At 41.6% G+C, this 23,263-nt stretch overlaps 1 protein-coding gene across 8 annotated transcripts in view; it reads right to left on the bottom strand.

Annotated features, from left to right (window-relative positions):
- Positions 1 to 23,263, bottom strand: part of RGS8 (regulator of G protein signaling 8) — a 65,698-nt gene that overhangs the window by 15,402 nt on the left and 27,033 nt on the right. For 3 of the 8 annotated variants that reach the window (XM_060233356.1, XM_060233361.1, XM_060233360.1), the window contains exons 3-4: positions 9,891 to 9,992; positions 7,745 to 7,809 (exon numbers count right to left, since the gene is read on the bottom strand). In XM_060233356.1, the coding sequence (XP_060089339.1) occupies positions 7,745 to 7,809; positions 9,891 to 9,992 (167 nt within the window). Of the gene's footprint in view, positions 1 to 7,744; positions 7,810 to 9,890; positions 10,021 to 23,263 lie in introns of all 8 variants that reach the window. The other 5 variants (XM_060233355.1, XM_060233358.1, XM_060233363.1 and 2 more) reach the window with 3 other exon arrangements.

The raw sequence follows: 23,263 nt of genomic DNA, 5'->3' as shown, positions 1-23,263 counted from the left end.
TGTGAAGAATGTGAGGACCCCTGAGCTATTTTATCTTCATTCCTTGATGACAACAAGAAGCCTTTTTCTGTTTTGTGTTTTGTTGTTCTCGTGAATCCTCTGTTGAAAGTCAAATCTAGAAGTGTCTGGCTGTTAAGGGATGCTGAGATAAACTTTCTGAGCCAAGATTGTACAGATTATATGGAATCGGAGCAGCAAGGGGGGAGAAAGCTTGATGGGGAAATGGAGAAAGGAGTGGAGAAAGAATGTCTGATTGCTGCCTGTTTATTTTATTGTATACAAGTTTGCATTCCTGTAAATAAATATTTTAAACATGCCTCTTCAAATCCCATATTTTTAAAATGTCACAATACTTGTTCAGCTGGGAATGGTTTCCCTTTTGATAGCACGGTTTAAGCAAGTCAAGCCCCCTTCCCTTTAATGAGAGTTTTTAAGCCTTCGTGAAAAAGCTTTATGCAGCGATAGAAAGTGCAATTTGAATGACAGGCCCTACATACCAACTAATCACATGCTAGTTTACTTATCAATCATGCTCACTCCATGGGATCCTTCAGGGATGCCATCTCTTTTAAAAAAAAAAAAATGCTTATATTGTATTCATTTTCACCTTATTTTTTAAAAAATGACATTTGTAAAACAATTACAAAAGAGGCTTAATGATTGCAAGATGGGTTGCCAACCTCCTGGTGGAGTCTGGCGATCTGGAATTGCAACTGATCTTCAGATAAAAGAGATCAGTTTCCATGGAGAAAATGTCTGTTTGGAGGATGAACTCCAGGGCATTATATCTGCTAAGGCCCGCCCTTACAGCATAAAATCTCCAGGAATTTTCCAATCCAGAGTTGGCAGCCCTACCAATTCGGAGTTGGCAGCCCTAGCTATGAGAGAGGCATTTTGTCAAATCACAGACAAGGGGGCTCTCTAAGCACACCACAATCATCCCCCCCCCCCTTGTTGCTCTAATTAAATCTCTCTGCAGACTCACGGGGCCATTTTTACCTCAGGAGAGGTAAAAATGGATCTCTGAACTCAACACAGATCCAGCTTAGTCTCATTGCTTTGAAAGTGTTACATCTACTGACGCCACATCTTGTGGCATATTCCATAAGTTAATTATAAGAATATATGCCTGAGGAAACTGTTCCCAGTGGCATAGACTATTTAATTACTAGTGGTTTGTGGACAATGTATCATTTTTTCTCCCTAGGATCAGGAGATTGTACAAACAACCCGGTGACTGTACGAGCATGTGATAGTTTTTATAAAATACCAATTCTAGGGCAGCAAATAGATCATTGCAACGGCAGTGTTAGGTAAGGAAATATGAAACAGTGCTGCTGAATTCACTCCCCCTCCACCTCCAGTTATGACTAAAATAGGTTTTGCTTAAGCCTTAAAGGAAGGTGACTGTATGTAAAATCCCTTGTTTGTCTATGCCTATCTCATAGCTTCATGACTAGGGGAAAAAAGATTTTTAATTTCTTCTTTCTACAGGGTTTGTTTATCACTATAGATTGGGCAGCTTTTCTATGTAATACTTGAAACTGTGCTCCCTTTTCCAGGATAAGGCAACATTACAGTGGTCCTTTTCTACCACCATATAGCTGTATCCAAGCCTTTATTTGTAGAAAGAGAAGAAGAAGAAGAAGAAGAAGAAGAAGAAGAAGAAGAAGAAGAAGAAGAAGAAGAAGAAGAAGATGATGATGATATTGGATTTACATTCTGCCCTCCAGTCTAAGAGCAGCTCACAATTTCCTTTATCTTCCTCCACCACAACAGACACCCTGTGAGATGAGTGGGGCTGAGAGGACAGCCTCTGCCAGAGCTATGGCTGACCCAAGGCCATTCCAGCAGGTGCAAGTGGAGGAGTGGGGAATCAAACCCAGAAAAGCCCAGCAGGAACTCATTTGCATATTAGGCCACATCCCCTGACATCACCATTGTTTTACACAGGGTTTTTTTTGTAGAAAAAGGCCAGCAGGAACTCATTTGCATATTAGGCCACACTTCCTGACACCCAAACAGCTGGAACTGAGTTCCTGTGCATTCTTGCTCAAAAAAAAAAAAAGAAGCCCTGGCTGTATCACTGATTGTGTGGTGTCTCTTCAAAGGGATGTTTTCCTGGGGTTTGGATGCTGACCTGCCATGGTACTTCAAGATTCCTTACATCCTCATTTTCCATTTTTTTTGTCTTTCAGAGGTTTCCTTGTGTTTTCTCAAATCACCTTGAAAAGAATTTGAGAAAGCACAGAAAAAACAATGAAGAAAACTCATAAAGACATCAAATTTTGTAAAAATGAGGTCATGAGGCAGCCTGGAGAAAAACAGCTGCAATTCAGCAGCCAAACTATGGGAAAACCTCTGTGTAAAAAGACTCTCAGGGTCACATGCTCCTGTAGCAATAGGTATTACGTTTTTTCCTGCTGATTTTGCATGACAACTGAGAGTTCAAGCACTCTCTGTGAACTCCCGTCTGCTTAAAGTTACTTTGATGCCTGATTAAAGTTACTTTGATCTTTGACAGTTAATTGAAACAGTTACTGAAGAAGCTGCTTTTTAGTAGAGGTTAAGAGTTCAGGTTCGCCTTCTTAACTTACTATGGGTGTTTTTACACTGGCAGTTTGCAACTCTCTATCTCCGCATTGTAAACTCACTTTTTACATTACATAACGTTCCCATAACTGTTTCGCATGTTGCTTCCCGAGGCATTTACATTTGTTTCAGTGAGATGAGTTTTGACGACGCCACAAAAGCATTTTTTTTCGAGACTAGTTTTGGTCTGGTCTTTTCTCTACGGGCATTGCAAACTTGTATTGTAAAAGTTTTCCTGCATTTTAAAAAACTCCTCCAAAAGACACCACAAAGTGCAGTAATTTGCATGAGAACTGACAGCATTTGAAATTTTTACATATCATTGCTTGCCTCATCTAGTGATTTAAATTTGTATTGTTTTTGCAGTGTTGACACGATTTCCAAGCAATCGTATACATTTAACTAAGCATTGCTTCCGGCTGCCCTCTGATCAGAGACACCCCCCCCACCAAATTAAAACGCTTGAATGTAAAAGGAAAATAATTAGAGCGGAACAGTGGCAGGCGATTTGAAGACTCTAAAACTCTGGATCAAACTGAATGTAAAAACACCCTATATCAGCTGTAACCAGGGTTTTTTGTGAGCAGGAATGCAGTTCTGGGTGGCTTGGTGTAAGTGGGTGTAGCCTAACATGCAAATGAGTTCCTCATGGGCTTTCCCCACAAAAAGCTCTGTGAAGAACAATGGTGACTTCAGGGGGTGTGGTCTAATATGCAAATGAGTTCCAGCTGGCCCTTTTCTACAAAGAAATCCCAGTCTGTAACTCATATGTACTTCCTGATAGGTTTATTTGCACTTATGCTCTCATATCTCTCAGGCAAAAAAAAGGGTCCAGGCAAATAGGTGTGAAAAACCTCAGCTTGAGACCCTGGAGAGCCGCTGCCAGTCTGAGAAGACAATACTGACTTTGATGGACCAAGGGTCTGATTCAGTATAAGGCAGCTTCATATGTTCATATATTTAGCCAAGAACCAATAATTCATCTAGATAATAATCACATGACCATGCTAGAACAGATTTGGAAAAAAGGTTTTCATCTGATTTCCTGGTGGCAGTCTTCTTTTTGGTTAATGATAGTTAATGATGGAGCAAATGAATAGAAAAACTTGAACAATTTCCATTTCTTCGTCAATCTTAAAGTCGTGCAATTCCAAAGTAGTTATTACTTTTGTCTTCTTCATGTTCATGTGATCTTGCTTTGGCACTTTCTCATTTCACCTTCATCAGGAGTTGTTTCAAGTCTTCAGCATTTTCTGCCAGTAGTATGGTGTCATCTGCATATCTCTAACTGTTAATGTTCCTTCCACAAATTTTCACTCCACCTTCATTTAAAGCTAATTCAGTTTGCATAGTAGGTAAAGCCTTTTAAAGTTGTTTAGTCCAGATTCTCTAACTGGATGTGGGAGTGAATTTCTCATTATATTCCTATAATCTACACACATTTTATTATATTCAGAGATTGAGAGCTGCTCCCATTAAAAGGGTATATAAGTATTTCCACACTTGATTGATCTAAAAAAGCAGGGGTCCCTCAGCCTTTTTGAGCCTATGGTGACATTTGGAATTCTGACATAGGGTATTGGGCACAAAATGGCTGCCACAGGAGAGAGAGCCAACCACAAAATATCAGGGAGTGAGGTTATACATAACTCTAACATAAACTCTTCAATATTTCAGGCAGAAGCTCTCCTTAACAGAATTTTTCTAAAAATGAGGTCATGAGAAAGCCTGGGAAAAAACAGATTTTTAAATGAACATTTTTTTAAAAAAATTTCTTGCTCGTACACAACTTCAGTTGCTCAGTGAGCATATTTCTAAGTTGATTAACATCCATGCAAATAGCTTAATTTATCATCACATTTCAACCACCCTGAACTTTAGAATGGATTTGTTATTTCAGACATAGTATGAGATCATAGACTGGTCTTATCAATTCTGAGGGACAGTGGCACTGGAAATGTTAAAGACTAGCTCCTAAGGGCCAAACTAGTAGTGATGATGTCCTTGTGTTTACCATGTGGACACCACCACCATTTTCAAGTTATGAAAAATGTTGTGAGATACTGATTGTAATTAGGCTTGATGTGGTGCAGTGGACAGAGGAGCTCTTCTTCCCCCACATCGATGATTGTTCAAGTGCTGAAACTGTTAGGGAGTGGCAGCCATTTTAGCACTTGAAAAGTGCATGGCAAGGGGATGAAGTGATTTTAAAATCACTTCAAAATGGAGGCAGCATCCCCATGGCAGACATGAGGACACTGTCACTTCCAGTTTGGCCCCTGGGCTTTCTTGTTTATTTATGATTTGGATTTATGGATTGCCCAGTCCCTGAGTCACAGGGCTCTGGGCGATGAACAACAATAAAATAAAATACATCATAAACATTAATAAAAATACAATAAACAAATCATTACAGTCTTAAAAATGATCCCCAGATGGCATTAATAAATCGATCTTTAGCCAGTTTCAGACTGTGATGCTACCTCATAAGCACGATAAGGAGGCAGAAATAGAAAAGAGAGGCAAGAGGAGGGTGCCAGGCATAATATTACCCATCATTGTATTAAATTCTGCAGGGCGTGGACATTGTTTTACAGAGAGTTCCACCAGTTCGGAACCAGGGCTGAGAAAGCCCTGGCTCTGGTTAAGGACAGTCAGATGCCTTTAGGGCCAGGGATTACCAGCAGATTGTTCTCAGCAGAACGTAACTTGCTACTCCGTATCCTTTAAATCCTACAAGGTTACCTTGTACCTTGCAGCACTAACCCACTAATTAATCATCAATTTTCCTTTTTAAAATATACAAAATATAAAAGATGCATGCTCCAGGGCAGGAGAGGGAGTGCACGCAGCTGATAAAGTCATTTTTGCCTTTTAAAGAAAATGCACTGATTAAGTGGTAGGCTAGTGCTGCAATGCAGAAGAAAGCCCTGATGTACGTGGCACATGGTTATTTCTCCTACAGCAAGTCTCCACCCTGTCCTTTGTGTGGCTTTCTAGTAAAGGGTGTCATTAGCAAGACAATAGTTATTGCTAGCTAAAACATACTCTGACTTATGAAAAACTATAGCTACGAAGTATGTTAAGTAACAACAGAAATCTGAGTATCCCTAGTGTGGTGCATTAGTAGAACAGAACAATATTTGCCAGAACTGTGCTGGGATAATTGATTGGCTCTAAGTGGCAGAAAGAACGCTGATTATATGGTGTGGGAGATTTATATAAAAGTTCATAGGGAAATTATAGATTGTGGGTTTTCTTTCCTGCTATAAATTATATTGTTTGGCAACTGAGATAAGTGGCTTTTTCTTACAGAAGACTGCTGTGGGTGGAGATCTGCAGATCTAGAATTCCCAGTTTCCATTTATTTTAATTAACTTGTTAGTCAGCTTTAAAAATATCAAAGATGATCACTGAGTCTGGGATCTAAGGAGAATTAGAAATTGGGGGAATTGCAAACATGTTCAGCTCTCTATTTTTGCCAGATTTTTTCAGTGGTGTCATTGCCTTTGGAATGCCCTTCCCTTTGAGAAGGGTTGCCATCTGCCCATACCCAGCAGGCATTTGCCCGCTAACCACTTGCTTGCCTGCCCAAAAGTGATGTTTCTCTCACTGAGATAATAAGAAAGTCTGGCAACCTTTAAGGGTCACCAGATGTCTACCTGGCTTACTTTTTGGCACCGCATCAGAATATTTCTTGATACTCTGATGTTCAAATGGGAGGGTCCCATCTTTTTATGCTATTTTTATTATTTGCTTCTAGCTTAAGAAATGTCACGGCTGGGGGCGGGTCAGGCAAAGTCCAGGGGCAGTCTGAGGTCTGTAGCCAGTAAGCAGGAGGGTCCGAGGCACCAAATCCGAATCACTGTACTAGTATTGCAGGTCCGAGGTCCAGAAGCCGAGGTCAGGGAGTCCAGAAGTCACAAGCCAAAGTCAGGGAATCCAGAAACCAAAGTCAAGCCAGAGTGGATGCTAGAACATCAGGGAGATGACTAGTTGCTTCCACAAAGCCTCCTCCCAAAGCCTACAGCTATATAGCCCTCTGCTGGCTGTTGCCCATTTGGGCTAATTGCTGGCTCAGAGAGGCAGCCAGGATCCTGTTGCAACTCAAGCATCCTTGCTCTTAGAAGGGCCAGAATCCTCTCAAAACTCAGGGCTCAGGGAGCGTCTTGCTTGTGAGCGTGCCGCCCTCCTCCGATCCCTGAGGTCCTGACGGAGGCGGTCATGCACACGCGCCACCCGAGAGGGCGAGGCAGGGGGGCTGGGGTCTTCTCCAGCAGGAGGCAGGGGCATTGGTGCAGGTGGCAGGGGCACAGTTTCTTCTGCAGGCTCAACTTACTCTGCAGGGTCCCCAGCACCCATGACAAGAAACATTTTACTACTTTCCTTTTATGCTTCTGATGATTGTTGTTTTATGTTGCTTCTATGACTCTGGATTGTTTTTACCATTTGTTTTATTATTGATCATTCTTATCTTCTGGTTTATATGATTTTATTTTCTTATTTTTACCTTCTGAGTCATCTTTAGCAGCTCTCTGGAAAACTGGCATTTACATTTTCTAAATACACACATTTAAACATTGTTATACAGAAGAGAACATAACTTCTTTTGCATACAGGTTTTACAGTCACCCTGCACAGCTGATTTAAAGAAAAGCCCATCTGAGACTCACATGTCCAGATTTCCATAGCATAAAACCCAGTATACTGTATGAGAGTCAAACCCCACAGCTGCCTGAGACTTATACAAAACAGCCAACAGACAATGTCAGCCACTCAAATATTATGGAACCAACTTCCAGAGGAAATGCGGGCCCTGCGGGACCTTGAACAATTCCGCAGGGCCTGCAAGACTTTCCTCTACCGACTGGCTTTCGCTGACGAGGAAAGTAATTGCTAATGAGACCGCCATCATAATAAAGTACAAATAGCAATAGCATTAACACTTTTATTAAATTAATTATTTTTAAACCTATTAGAATTTTTAATGTTGAATGTAACTCTGTCTTTGTATAATGGAATGTTACTGTTAGCCGCCCTGAGCCTGCCCCGGCGGGGAGGGCGGGATATAAATAAAATTATCTAATCTAATCTAATCTATTTAGGAAAGAGGGCAAATAACATATTGTATGAGAAATAAGTCTCTACTCACATTTGTGGGACAGAAGAACATCAAAAGAATCTGCCCATCTTGTAGTTTCTTCCGTTGATAACCTTCTGGAAGAAATAAAATGGTAGTCAGGAGCAATTATGGGGAGAAGGGGAAAAGGGGGAATAGGGAATAATATTAGAATACCCAAAGGCCATTGTCAGAAGCCCAAATTCTGTGACTGTGCAAAATGAGAAGTGAATTCATGCTTCATTTAGCACCATCTTTTTTATGTACAATGTTGGAAGTCTGTGGTTTTTGTAAACTGTTGAATTGAAGAATAAGACTGCAGAAGCAAAATTGGTTTATGATGAGAAGCTTCCATCTACAGCTTTAGAGCCAAAAATGGCTCAGGATTCGGGCTGCCACCTCCAGGTGGGGCTTGGAGACCTCTTAGAATTGCAGCTTATCTCCAAACTACAGAGATCAGCTCCCTTCAGAAAATGGCTGCTTTGGAGGGTAGACTTATGGCATTGTACTGTGCTGAGGCCCTTCCATAAACCCCACTCTTTTTGGGCTCAAGCCCCAAATCTTGAGGGATTTCCCAACAAGGAGTTGGCAACCTACACAGGAAGAAACCAAATATGCTCTTTAAAAAGAAAAGATAATATTTCAATTAAATTATATTGGAGACATATGTTGGTTGCTAGAATAACCAGTATGTGAAAGGAATGGAAGGCAAAGATATTTTATGGGATTTATTAGAGGGTTTATTAGAGAAAGCAAAATTATAGTGAACAGCTGGCAGTAATCCAAATGCCAACTATGCACAGATTTATTATAGTTCACTAAAGCTAATAGACAGGGTGACTTATTTGTGATTTTATACTTAATGACTTAATGTGAGCTCTTGATTGTGCCGCATCCTAATAAAATGAAGGTTTTGAGTTGCTTCAGTTTTATGATTATTAACCAGCATGTATATTACTGGCAATGTTATAAGCTGTATATTTATAAAAGGCTGCTGACCCCTGGTTTATGTGACAGGACAAACAGGTATGTAAAAGTGGGGAAATGCTTTACCCTGGCCTGTCAGTGAACCAGTATTCTCACAGAAAAGGTTCTGTCATTGCAACAAGCTGAGTAGGTTTTTAAGCTTGCCCCAAGTTTATTAACTTTGGTTATTTTTAATTAATTCATAAAAATTAATATCCTGCCCTTCATCTTAAAAAACAAACAAAACGCCGGGCACTGCTTACAAAAGAATAAAATAATAACATCAAATAAATAAATATTTTAAAAATCAACACTTACACAACAATGGTAATTTTTTTAAAAAGTAAACACTAGTAATTAAACTTCCTCCTGTTCAAAGCCCATTCAAATAGCTTAAAACCCTTGAACTATTACAAAGAACCATAAAACAATAAATAAATAAATACCTAGGCAAAAGGAAATCTTCTGTCCTACAAACAATGGGTATTTTGATGTCTGGTTTATAAAATTGTTTTAGAATTGTTGTGAGCCACCTTGCATCCTGAGATGTCCAGGAGTGACTGGGGCTTATAAATATTTTAAATAAATAAAAGGACTGATAAAGATTTAAGAATGCAACTTTTCAAAAGGTGATTTAATAAACTATTTTCCCAGGAGTTCTAACCTACACTCAGGACTGATTCACTAGTTAAGCCTTCCAAATGACCATCAGGGACACCACAGTGCCAGTTTGGTGTAGTGGTTAAGTATGCAGACTCTCATCTGGGAGAACTGGGTTTGATTCCTCACTCCTCCACTTGCACTTGCTGGAATGGCCTTGGGTCAGCCGTAGCTCTGACAGAGGTTGTCCTTGAAAGGGCAGCTGCTGTGAGAATTCTCTCAGCCCCACCCACCTCACAGGATGTCTGTTGTGGGGGAGGAAGATAAAGGAGATTGTGAGCCGCTCTGAGACTCTGAGATTCGGAGTGGAGGGCGGGATATAAATCCAATATCATCATCATCATCACACTGAGGAGGGGGCTGATACATCACAGGGTGGGGGCTGATGCACTCCTCCACAGTGAGGGGGAGGCTGATGCATCACAGGGGCCTCGCCTGACTTTTGGCATCTGATAATCAGGGCCTGCAAGCCAGTACAGAGAATGTGAAAGTCACCAGGAAGGAAAAGAGAGGAACTCTGAAATGGAAGGAAGCAGGCTGTATCTCTACTTACTTCAAAGCCCGGTTGGGTTTGTCCAGGAGGATAGCTGTGAAGTCGCTGCATGAATCTGACTTGTGAGACAGGCAACCTAGGCGAGTCCTCATCCCTCTGTTTCTGCAGTCAGTCATGCAAGGTAGGGGAACAAATGGGAGAGAAGGAGAAGGGGTAACAAATTAACAGCATAGCATATAAACATTTATTTATTTAAACAACATCAGGGAAAGAACCGCCCTTTGTGGCACACCACACACATGGGTGCCATCAGGATAGCTCCTCCCCTATTGCTACCCTTTGTCCCTGACCCTGGAGAAAGCAGGAGAGCCACTTTAAGGCCAATCTATGTATCCCAGTTTCAGCGAGGCGGTGGGTCAGTAACTGATGGCCGACCATGTTGAGCACGGCTGACAGGTCTAAAAGCATCAATACCACTGAACCACCTCTATCCAGATGCCTCTGGAGGTCATCTGTGAGGGCGACCAGGACCGTCTCCATCCCATGGCCCAAATGAAAGCTGGATTGAAAAGGGTTAAGCACGGAAGCGTCATCCAGGAAGCTCTGTAACTGCACTGCTACAAAAGAAGGGCCCTGCTGGATCAGACCAAGAGTCCACCTAATCCGACTTTCTTTTACCAACCCTGGCCGGCAAAATGCTTGTGAGAACTCTGCAAGCAGGGCATGAAGGCAACTCTCCTCCCATTCATTGCCTCCAGCATCTAACATTCAGAGATGCGTCTGCAGATGGAGGTTCTATTGAGCTATCATGGCTACAGCCATTGATTTCCTCCATGATCCTTTCTTAAAAGCCAACTCTGCTATGGCCACCCCATCATTCTCCAGCTACGAATGCCATAAATTAATAATCTATCTACTATTCTTTCACCTTGCCCTTCCTCCAAGGAGCCCAGGGCAGTTCATGGTTCTTCCTTCCTCATTTTATTCTCACAGCAACCCTGTGATGCATGCTGGGGAGAGACAGGGATGCTTGAACCATCTCTGGTTCAGCTGGTTCAACTCACAATCAAGCAACCAATTTTTCGACAGACTGTTGTGGTTGTTCAGCAGGTTGCTTTAAGATATCCCCTCCTAAATATACAGAACAGTGCCACCAGTTTCGCATGTTTGTGCAATCTTATGCAGCCTGATGGAATCCTACTCCCCTCCCCTACCACAGCTGCATTGCAGCGTCACTTAGCAGACCATGTTTAAGTTAAATCAATCACAAACCAGTCATAAATAAATGCTGTTTTTTACAATCCTGTCATTCAGCACTCATCTAAATTATCCTTAGTGACATTAATGGTGTTTTCACATATAAGATGTTTTGCAAAAATCCGACACAGTTTCCCCCCCGCCCCCCCCCCCCCAGCAGAATCGGGTAAAAGAGCCAATTTGGCATAGTGGTTAAGTGCGAGGACTCTTATCTGGGAAAACTGGGTTTGATTCCCTGCAAGCAGGTCTCAGGGTGGCTTGCAACACAACAGATACGATAAATAATATAAAGCAACATCAACATTAAAATTCCAGTACCATCAACAATTAAAAACACTACATTTCCTGAGATGGCGGAATAAAATTTTAAATGTATAATGTGATTTCTATCCTGCCTCCCCCGGAAGCAATCTCAGGGTGGGTTACAACAGGCAGATAAATCAATTAAAAACCATTTCCACAATAATTACAATTTGAAAGCTTATAAAACCCAGGCTAACATTAATACATAATGGGAAATCAGTAATGCAACAAAGCTCCCAGATGTATGCTGCTTGTGCATCTAGAAGGCCAGTAAACTGGGTAAGTGGGTGAGAACATCCACTAATAGCACCAATGGCTGATCTTGTCAGATCTCAGATGCTAAGGAGGGTCAGCATTGGCTAGTATTTGGAGGGTGACCTCCAAGGAATACCAGGGGTGGGACACAGAGGCAGGCAATGGCAAACCACCTCTGAAATATCTCTTGACTTAAAAACAAGTCTAGCTCACCACCTAGTGGTGCATAACACTAAAACAGTGAAAATTCTGGCTGCCAAAAAATCTTAGGATCTCCAGGCTACACTACACACACGGTCATACAATAATTAATTTATTGTTTGTTGGATGAAGTATGTTTGACTACTGAACGTGTTAAATTTGCATCCTCTGTAGAAAAAGAATAACCTACTCTAACTCACACAAGAAGTTTAACTGCAGAATGAAGATGTGAACCTGGGTCTCCCAGATCTTAGCTTAACCACTGACCCCACACTGCATTATGTACTGTACCACACTACCAATTAGTTTCATAAGGGGAACCCAAATTTAATATTACAAAAGAATGTGAAAAGTATATCTTTAGCCACTCTCTTCATGTCAGTAATAATTTTATATACTTATTGAGATGTGGGAATCTTGCAAAATTTAGGAACCACAATTTTCTTCACAGACCCTGCTTAAATGGAAAGTGAGAAAGAGACATAAGTATACAACTCCTTACCTCTTATCTCCATTCCTCACTGGTGCCTCTATGTCAGCAGAAGAAAAGGGGGGGGGGGCAATTGAGAGGTGGGGTACATTTCACTTCCAGTGCAAATCAGAAGTGATGTTATTATGTCAGGGGTGATATTCTAGGAGTTGACTCTAGGTTTAATGTAATTACATCACTTCCAGATTTCACTGTGTGCTAGGGATGCCAGCCTCCAGGTGGGACCTGGGGATCCCCTAGAATTACAGCTCATCTCCAGGTTCCTGTCCTCCCCAGGCTCCATCCCCAAATTTCCAGGAATCTCCCAACCTAGATCTGGCAACCCTACCCCCATCCATTGCTGGTGGCCAGGGAGGACCTGGCCAACCTGCTGTGTACCTGTGCCCCTGTCTCCACCCAACTCCTCCTGGGCATTGCTGGCTGCAGTTTGCAAGCCTAATCATGACTTCTAAGCAGAGTCTTAAGAATGTCAGATTAAATTTGTGTTTCTCTGAAGCGACTGCAGAGGAAAGCTTGAAACTAGAAGCTAATTTAAATTTATTTTTATTGTATCAAAATTACTTAAACCAACCAAGTATATTTTAAAAGCTTAACATTAATTAAACCAATCAAGTGTCTTTTTTAAAAAGCTTCACAGTGTTTTAAAGGTGGCCTTGTGATTTATTTATTTTTTTACTCTGTGTGTGTGCATGCCTGCTTGGAAGTCATGGCTGATTTCTGGCAACTCTATACCCTCCTCAGCGAGGACCCAAAGTGACTTACAAAATCACTCTCCCCTTCTCCATTTTATCCTAACAACAGCCCTTTGAGGTAAGTTAGGCTGACAAAGAGCACAAAGCTCACCCAGTGAGCCTCCATATGGCCCAGTGGTGACCTGAGACTGGGTTCCCCAGCACCTAGCCTGACATTTTTAAAATCACTACTTTGTAACTTCTCTTTTTTGGGGCAGATGCAGCTGAAAAAGCCTGTGGGCCAAGATCAATTTCTCATTGGCTCAAGGTTAATCTATGAACACTGTGTCGTGTTTCTTGGAAAACATTTTCCAGTCACCCAAAGCTGTCCACATTAACTCGGTGATTTAAGCAATTGAAGGGATAGAGAACTTCATCTCTCTTATTGCATAAAGTGGTTACGGCATTACTATTACATAAATTATTGCATAAAGGTGGTTCAGAAAGCACACTTTCTAAAGGAAGGCAAATGAATCAACAAAAGTGTATTTTGAAGGGAATATATCTCCCCTTTGGAAAGAAAGAAAAACTAAACTCAGAATTAAAGACGTCTAGGCCCATTAAAAGCGTTTATTATGGTGATTAAGAGCTGATGTGATGTATGATCAATGACCCATTTCACACACTTTGCTGAGGTAAACCCAGGCTTCAAACGAAGTATACACTTAGCAGGCAGCTGCAACCATTACAGCTCCCTTAAGTGTGTACCTCTACGATAAATATACTTGCTACTTTCACTGTAGGGCTATGAATCATCAGCTTATTAGAGCTCAGTTCCATTTCCACTTCAGCCACAAGTAACACAAGCAAACAGGTTTGATAAAATCACTAAAACAAGTGACATACAGCCGCCACCCAGTGCAATCCTAAACACAGTTGTACCTTTGACTTCTGTGGACTTAGAAGAGGCAAACACGATTTAGGATTCTACAGTATAGTTTTCTACCTCCAAGAAAACTCAGCACCTTGCCCAGGGCTTTTTTTGTAGAAAAAGCCCCAGGAACTCATTTGCATATTGACCACACCCCCTGATGTCAAGCCAGCCGGAACTGCATTTCTGTGCATTCCTGCTCAAAAAAAGCCTTGACTTTGCCCATACAATAGTCATTATCTCTATTTTCAACCTAGCGACCGTTTTAAACGTTCCATGGGAGATTGGAGATTGACCATACGGTCAGAAGTAAATCTGGTTGCCCTTCAGTGGGACTTTCTCTCTAGTAGGTGTGCTTAAAACTGCAGTTAAAATCACAAAAGAATAAAAGTGTACAAAAAAAGAGAGAGCAGTTGCTAAAAAGTACCACTGCAAAAATATATCTAAACCATATGTTTACACTTTATAAGACTATAAAATGCAAGAATCTGGTAATCTTCCTGTTTCAAGGAGAACCATCTTTTTCAGCTGACTTTTGTGATGGTATCAAGAGAACTTTTAAACCTCTCTCTGCGTATGAATACTAAATGGACATGCTAAATATAATCTGATTTAGATTTTTTTCTGTAGCAGTACAATTCATCATCTGTGTATCTGCTTAGAACCTCAGCCTGAATCTCTCAGCTTTTCTTAAGTATTTAAAAGCCGCCAGAATGAGGGTTTGTTTTGATTGGGCTAGGAAGGGCTTAACCATTACCCTTCCCTCTGCACTATTTCCCAGATAGAAATCACACACACACACCCCGCCACTGTTATTAGCTCAGACACGGAGGGAAAAAACAGTCAAATAAAAGCACCTAGGTTGCAGTTCTTCTCCCCCTTCCCCTTCAAATCCCTGAAAAGCTCATACTGAAGCCTGTAGACCCCACACGAACAAAAGAGAAACCATCCCCTTCTCTGCCTCCAAAATTAGAGCTTCCAAATTAGGGTTGCCAATCCCCAGGGGCAGTTTAGAGGCCCTCCCCCTGCTTTAGAGTCATCAGGAAGCAGGGGGCGGTGTTTTCTTCTGGGACTCCATTATTCCCTATGGAGACCAATCTCCATACGGTATAATGGAGAATTGATCTGCAGTTATCTGATGCGGGGGAGGGGTTTTTTTTGAGGTAGAGGCACCAAATGTGCAGCATAGCATTCAGTGCCTCTCCTCAAAAGACCCTCCAAGTTTCAAAAAGATTGGACCAGGGGGTTCAATATATGAGCCCCAAAAGAAGGTGCTCCTATCCTTCATTATTTCCAATGGAGGGAAGGCACTTAAAAGATGTGCGGTCCCTTTAAATGTGATGACCATAACTCCCTTTGGAGTTCAATTATGATTGTCACAACCTTCCTTGTTCATGGCTCCATCCGCAATGTCTCCTGGTTCCACTCGCAAAATCTCCTGGCTCCACCCCCAAAGTCCCCAGATATTTCTTGAATTGGGCGTGGCAACCCTATTCCAAACTCTGCTGGCAGAAAAAGGAAGAAAAGTGCCAGATTACCAGATTCTTGCATTTTATAGTCTTATAAAGTGTAAACCCCATCCCACCTCCTCACTGCAGTCCCTGAATAATCATGGCTTTTTATCCATGCCGGTCCTAGAATCCCAAGAATCAGTTTTTCAGGTGTTAAAAAGGGGCTGATGGGAGAAGAGGGGGGGAGACATCTCCTACTGGTTGCTGCTGGTATACAACCCCCTGCCTTTTTCCTCTTATCAAGACAAGCAATCTACCTTATCTGGGCAGGCTGTTTACACTGAGAAATTGGTATGAAGGGAAAGGATTCTCCCCTCCCCCTCGCCCTAATTCAAGTCATCTCTCTTCTAAAGGCTGCTTTTTAATGTTGAAAAACACACCCAGAGATCTGTGATTTCCCCGATAATGAGCAGTTTGTCCCCTCGATAAAATGGCGCATGAAGATTTATGGAAGAAAGATCACAACGTGGAAACTGTCATAATGTTGTTTACGGTGTAGTCACATTTCAGATATCAAAATTGCCATGTCTGGAAATGGTGAAATGAAGCTCAGCAGGGGTAAGCCTAACTAGTTTATTTTCTGAGAACACAACTAACTACAAGAACAGGAAACTTGACCTATTTCAGTCACTCTCTAAAACTACAGACTGAAAAGGTCCAAGCAACCCCAACTTAGTGTGGTCAGACGAACTGTTTGATCTGATATTGCAGCTGTTACCCTGTGAATTTAAAAATCACATTCAGACAGCATTATCAGTATCAGATTCCCCAGTTGCTCCCTCCCAGTGTGCTCACCAGAAACAGCCATGTGGCACGTTCCTGCTCGCCCCCCCCCCGCAGCTTTCATCCTACTGAGATTTAAAGCCACGCCCACATTCCCAAACACAAACAGTTTGCAAGCTTCTTCTAAAATGTCCTGCTGAGATTTAAAAGGCACATCATGGCTTTTGGGGTGGGGACGAGCCTGCAAAATCAGGGAATCTCCCGCCGAGACCTGGATGCCGGCAAGCCTAAAAAACAAGCAACATTTATCAGGGCTTCTTTCGAGCAGGAATACACGGAATGCAGTTCCAGCTCGCTTGACATAAAGGGCTGTGGCCTAATATGCAAATGAGCTCCTGCTGGGCTTTTTCTACAAAAAAAGTTCTACTAAAGATGATGACTCCGTCATTTCCTCATGGGATAAGTTCCTCCAGATCCAAAGGTTTGGGGAGAAAGGAAATATTTGGATCCTCCCCCCCTCCTGTTTTCTTCTCAAGACTTTAAAAAAGTTTTTCCAAAAGGAAAAAAGGGGTTGCTTGGGCGCACTGGGGGGAAAAAATATATGAAATATTTTATTTCTTAGAATAAGTTAAATGCTTAAGACATGGTTTTTCATTTTTAAAATGTATAGCATGGAAAACTCTGAGGACTTTCAATTTTTCATACAGCCAATTGGGGGAATTTGGGGGGAACTGAAAAAAATACCCCTCTTGCACAATATTCTCATTTTTGCATTGAGAAAAACCTGGTGTTAAAAAAAATTCACTCATTCCAAATGCATAGCATGAGCCAATGAAATCTGAGGGAACAATGGAAAAAACCCAACTCTATGATTTTGTTCTCTTTGGCTTTTGAAATGAGTGAAATGAAAGACAAGCTTTTACCCAAAGTGTGTAGTCTGACAATTTGTATGCAGGACAGTCTAATGATAATTCCTATGTATACTGTAGGCATATACATTTTCAACAATACTTGTTTGGTTTAAATATAATTTGGACACAATTATTATGTTATAATGTGTTTAATGATAATACATTATTAAAAGGTTCTGTGTTATAAGTGTCAAATTTAACTGAATATCCAAACATGCTGATAGTTCTGTCTATAACTGTATGAATGTTTGTTCAAATAATACACTTCCATTTACTACACAATTAGTTTTATACCTCCACTCTTCCTCCACCTCCCAGATGGCAAAAATTAAGATCTACATGCTGTTGTAGCATAGGATGCAGCACTCTGCAATTCTTTCTCTAGTAATGAGTATGCTCACAAATTTTCATATTAAAAATGAAGACATTAATATTTTTAAATTCCACATAAAGGCCAAATAGTATAATTCTGTATGCTAACTGTGTTATAAATGATGAATTTCATATTGTTAAATCAGTAAGCTGCTTGGATTTAATAGGAAAGTAGTTACCGAATATGTTCCCACAGAGCTTTTTTGAAGAAAAAGCCCAGCAGGAACTCATTTGCATATTAGGTTGCACCCCTAATGCCTAGCCAGCCAGAACTGCATTCCTGCTCAAAAAAAGCCCTGTGTTTCCATTCTTCTTCTCCCAATTCTTTCTACTTAAAAAAAAAATCCTGCACACATTCCCTCTTCCCCAGTTTTTTCCCCTGTGGCTTCAAAATGTCCAGAAATGTTACATCTCTATAATCTGCTCCACAAACTGTGAGCTAATTCAGAGAAAAACAGGCCCTAGCAGACACCAAATGGGCCATAAGCAGAGTAAAAACTAGAAGGTGGCAACCAAAAGATCACAGGGATCCTCTTCAGCTGAAAAAACATTCCAGGCCACATCCTACAAAATCATGAGGGGACTTAGGGTTGCCAAGTCCCCTGCGGTCTCCAGTACCATAGAGTTTCCCTCTGAAATTGCTAGAGCATCCGGAAAAACCATAGAGTTTTCCCAGAAGCTCCTGGAGTGGCTGGTGCGTGACATCGCTGGCATGATGACGTCACTTGCGAGTGACATCATCACACTGGCAATGTTGGGATTTGGGCCGGTGGGTTGGGGATCTCCCAAGTGGGAGAACTCTCACCTGGCCCAGGAGCTTTGCAGCCCTAAGAGAACAGCAGAGGAATTGGAGGGTGGGGTGGAAATACATAGCTTTATTGAAATGTATTTCCCCGCCCCAGTCATTCTTTGTGAAACCTCAATACATTTCCAATACAGAATCCCCAATATTTCCTAGAACACACTATTAAAAACCTTTGTAACCATATTATACGGCTCCCTATGTCCAAAATCACAACATGCTCTCAATTCTCCTTTGAACCACATAAGACTTTCTTCTGTTAACTCTACCATAAAACAGCCGGCAAAAGCTTTTCATCGCTGCACAGTTAAATATAAAGTGACATTTCTCCGTGCCATATGGGAAGACGCTGCAGAAAGCTTTGGCACTGTCCCTGAGATAATTTGCACAATGCCCACTTCTCCCTTCTGTTATAATCATTCTTGAATGGCTTCTATTTATTGAACATTTTTAATGTAATTTTAGAGCAAATCTAAATGTTAGCTGAATAAGATGATTATCTCCCTGGAGCCGTGCATCCAGCCTGCCTCATAACATTTAGAACAAGAGAACCTCTAGTGTGCCCGCCAGCATTTCTTGGAGGAAAATAAGTACCTGGGTTGTCTAAGATGTGCACAACGAATTCTTAGAACAGGTAAGGAGCAGGAAAGTCAAATGAGTAAGCAGTACAGGCTGGTCTCCTTTCTTATCAAAGGATTTTTAAAAATGGCAACTGAATTCATTTTTCTACAAAGGCAGATTCTTCTGGGGGTGGGGACTGGGAGCTGTTAATCAATTAAAGAATTTTTGGGTAGACAAATCATCTGCCTTTTTAATCAATTAGATTTAAATAAATATGAATGTTAAAGGTAAAGGTACTTGTGCAAGTACCGGGTCGTTACCGATCCATGGGGTGACGGCACATCATGACATTTTCTTGGCAGACTTTTTATGAGGTGGTCTGCCATTGCCTTCCCCAATCATCTATACTTTACCCCCAGCAAGCTGGGTACTCATTTTATCTACCTCAGAAGGATGGAAGGCTGAGTCAACCTTGAGATGGCCACCTGAACCCAGCTTCCACCAGGATTGAACTCAGGTCGTGAGCAGAGCTTGCACTGCAGTACTGCAGCCTACCTCTCGGTGCCATGGGGCTCTCTAAATGAATGTTACCAGCACATTAACACAGTTGCCTTTTTAGAAAGATCCACTGTTACAGGGAAAGAACTGAATCAAATAGAAGGGTCAGGAGTAGTAGTAGTAGATTTAACTGAAAGGATGCTCATAAGTAACAGGGCCTGGATAGTAGAAACCCAAGGGTTCTTAAGGAATTCAAATAGGATATCTGCTAACAACAAATATGCAGGTTGTCTCTAAAAGTGATCTTCCTTCCAGGGGACTAGACAGTGGAAACTGTTCTGGGTGGAAACTATTATTGAAGACAGAATTATTAAGCTGCACAGAGGGAAAAAACCCTACCATGGAAGAATCAATATGGCTTCCATAAAGGGATCTCTTTGCCTCACCAACCTTTTAGAACTCTTTTGAGGATTAACAAACACATGGACAAAGCTGATCAGGTAATATAATAATTATATACTTCAACTTCCAAAAAAGCTTTTTGATAGTCTTTTACAAAAATTTCCCTAGTAGTCATAGGATAAGACTAGGAAAAATGACTGGAAATAGAGATTAAGAGCCTTGGACAATTCTCTCAGAGGAAGGACATAGGTAGTGGGGTTCCATGGCATAGCCACTAGTGTTAGAACCAGTGCTATTTAATGCATTCATAAATTTATTTATTCGATTTCTATCCCGCCCTCCCCGCCAAGCAGGTTCAGGGTGGTTTACAAATTCATAAAACATCACATAAAACCAGTTAAACCAATATACTGAGCAGAAAGGTTAAAACGGATAAAAGGAAGTACTTCTTCACCCAAAGGGTGATTAACATGTGGAATTCACTGCCACAGGAGGTGGTGGCAGCCACAAGTACAGCCACCTTCAAGAGGGGTTTAGATAAAAATATGGAGCACAGGTCCATTAGTGGCTATTAGCCACAGTGTATGTGTGTATATAAAATTTTTTGCCACTGTGTGACACAGAGTGTTGGACTTGATGGGCCGTTGGCCTGATCCAACATGGCTTCTCTTATGTTCTTACTCTTAATACATTAAAAACATAAAACAATTTCAGGTGCTATGACAGGATGTGAAACTGGGGCTGAACAGCAGCCAGGTTACTGGGGGAGACCTACTTATTCAGGCTGGTGAAAGCAGACTGTGAGGAATTCCAAAAGGAATTCTCCAAACTAGGGTTCCAATGTGACTATGTAAAAAGGTGTATGTACAAAACAATGCACATTGGGGTGAAAAATTCTAACTTACTGTACATGACTGGCATTTGAGCTAGTAGTAATTGATAAGGAAAGATATATTGGGGCCATGGTGGATAGTTTGATGGAGATGTCAACTTAACAGACACCCGCAGACATTACGCTGATATTCTGTTAATGCAATGGCCAGCAGCCATATGTTTGTGGGATGCAATACATGCAATCACTGTCTCAAGTTAAATGGGTAATGTGCTTGTGCTTATTGGGTTGATGGGGTTTCATTGTACTATAGCCATATTCCACCTCCTGGATTGTCTTGCCTACACAAAACAAACCAGTTGCGAATGACTGCTCTGGTGCATCACAACACAATATCCAACAAGGAGCAGCTGCAGCCCTGGTTGGCTTGGAAAGAGTACTAGACAAAATCATTGATTGCTGACTGACAATTTTTAGGCATAATGACAAAATGGAATCTCCACATTCAGCAGCACTGACTTAAAGAACACTAGTGCTGGGGTAACAACACAGGGAAGGCTTGGACCAGGGGTGTCAAATGTGCGGCCCAAGGGCCGGATCAGGCCCTCAGAGGGTTCCTATTAGGCCTGCAAGCAATTCACTGTCATCTGCTTTCTTCTTTCTCTCTTGCTTCCTTCTGCATCACAGCTTGTTTTGCCAGGCTTGCTCAATCACACAGGAGCTACAGAGAAAAGCCTGTTTTCTCCACTGGCTGACCAGCACAAGAAGCAACTTATGTACAAAAGCTCACAATGTCCAGCCATTTCATGTTTTCCCCTGGGTCTTAGGCTCAAAGCACTGACCATGCTTTGAGCATTCTGTAATGAATGTTAGTAAATCAAAAGTAGGTTTGCAAGTTACAGACACACACCTGAATAACACCTGAACAGCATACTCAAGATTGCTACAGCACAGACATTGTCTCCAGATTTTGATGGAATAATTCAAAGCTAGGGTTTCAGTTATTAGAAATTGTTAAATAAACAAAAGAGTGCAAGAGTGCTAATCTGTTAAGCATATTTTTAAAAGTTTTTAAATCTTTAATTGTCTTTGTATCCTTTATAAAGTATATATCTCCGCTACCTGGCATTACATTTTATGACACACATGGCCCGGCCCAACAAGGTCTCATTTATGTCAGATCTGGACATCATAACAAATGAATTTGACATCCTTGGGTTAGACCTCTGTGCTCTGTTTGTAGGCCTTCCAGGGGTATTTAAAAGTTGGCTACTATGTGAAACAGAATGCTGGACTAGACAGACTACCGGTTCTGAACTAGTGCAGGTGCTCTTACGTAAGCAAAGGGCATCATGTTTTCATTTTCAGTCCTTAATATTCTAGTACAGGGTTTCCCAAACTTTTCTTTCCCGTGGCCCGGTTATTTTTACACTTCTCATTCGTCACCCACTAAAATTCGGGGGTGGAGCCAGAAGACTTTGGGGGTAGAGCCAGGAGACAATTTCTGTGGTGTCACTTCCAGGTCAAGGGCCAAGTGATGTCACTTCCAGGGCACACTGAACCAAAACTCCACCTTTTCCTGTGATGTCACTTCCAGGGCACTCCCCCAAACCTGCCTCTTTTTCTGAAGTAACTTTGTTTTCAGAAAAATCTCTCTGAAACTCATGCTGAGCCAAAATGGGGGTGGAAAGTGGGTGGTCTGCAACTTTTTCATACATTCTTAGGGTCCTCTCTCTCCACTCCCACACCAGCATACACCTATCTGTTTGTATGTTCTTCTCCAGCTTGCAAGCATTGTTAATGCCCATGTTCAATTGCCGGCACCATCTACACACCCCTTCTTTAACAGCACTGGCCAGTGTATGTAATGCTGTATGTAGTATGGAGTGCTGTTGCCATTGCCATCAGGAATGCCACCACTGTTTACCACCCACACTGGGCCCTGGCAGCTGCTCTACCTCAAAATATGCTGACACATTTAGTAGGCCCTTCCTTCGGCTGCTGCTACTGGAACCCTGCCTCAAGCTACAACCAAGCTTGCTTGGTTTTAAGAAAATCTGTTGACAGCTATTTTTCATACTTTTATGTGGCTGAAACACTGGGAAATTGCTATGAAAGGCAGCAGAGAATTGTACTGCAATTAATGAATTAATTTCAAGTTATATGAAGTTCATACAAGCTTTCTGCAGTTATTAAAAAACGGATATTTATGGGGCTTGCAGCTTTTTACTGGCTGTTTCCCATGCCTTTAAAAGCAACCTGTTGTGATTATATTAGGCAGTGAACTTCTTTCATCCTTTTTAATATCTACAGAAGGAGTTTAATTTTGGTGTCAGAAAGCTGTTAAAAGCAGGACCAGTAAAATTGTGCCTGTTTCATAGTACCATCACTTCCAGTGCTGTTGAGATATACAGCAGAAATCTCCAATATTCTCTTTCTGCCCCACATCTCTCACTTCACTCACTCACACAGAAATGTCATAGAAAGGCCAGCTGGCTACATCTGGGGGTGCCAACCTTTCATTGGCAGAGCTCCTATGTCTGCAACAACAGTGTAAGAGAAGCCATGTTGGATCAGGTGAATGGACCATCCAGTCCAAAATTCTCGCACACAATGCCCCCAAAGCACCAGAATGCCCACCAGTGGGGCCAGGGCACTGAAGTCCTCCCACTGTTGCTTCCCCACCCCCAAGAACCAAGAAGAGCATAAAAAA

This window comes from Heteronotia binoei, chromosome 2 (genome assembly GCF_032191835.1).
Source record: "Heteronotia binoei isolate CCM8104 ecotype False Entrance Well chromosome 2, APGP_CSIRO_Hbin_v1, whole genome shotgun sequence".
In the NCBI taxonomy this organism is placed as follows: Eukaryota; Metazoa; Chordata; class Lepidosauria; order Squamata; family Gekkonidae; genus Heteronotia; species Heteronotia binoei.
Note: the sequence above shows the minus strand (reverse complement) of the source record. Positions and strands in the feature narration are given on the sequence as shown.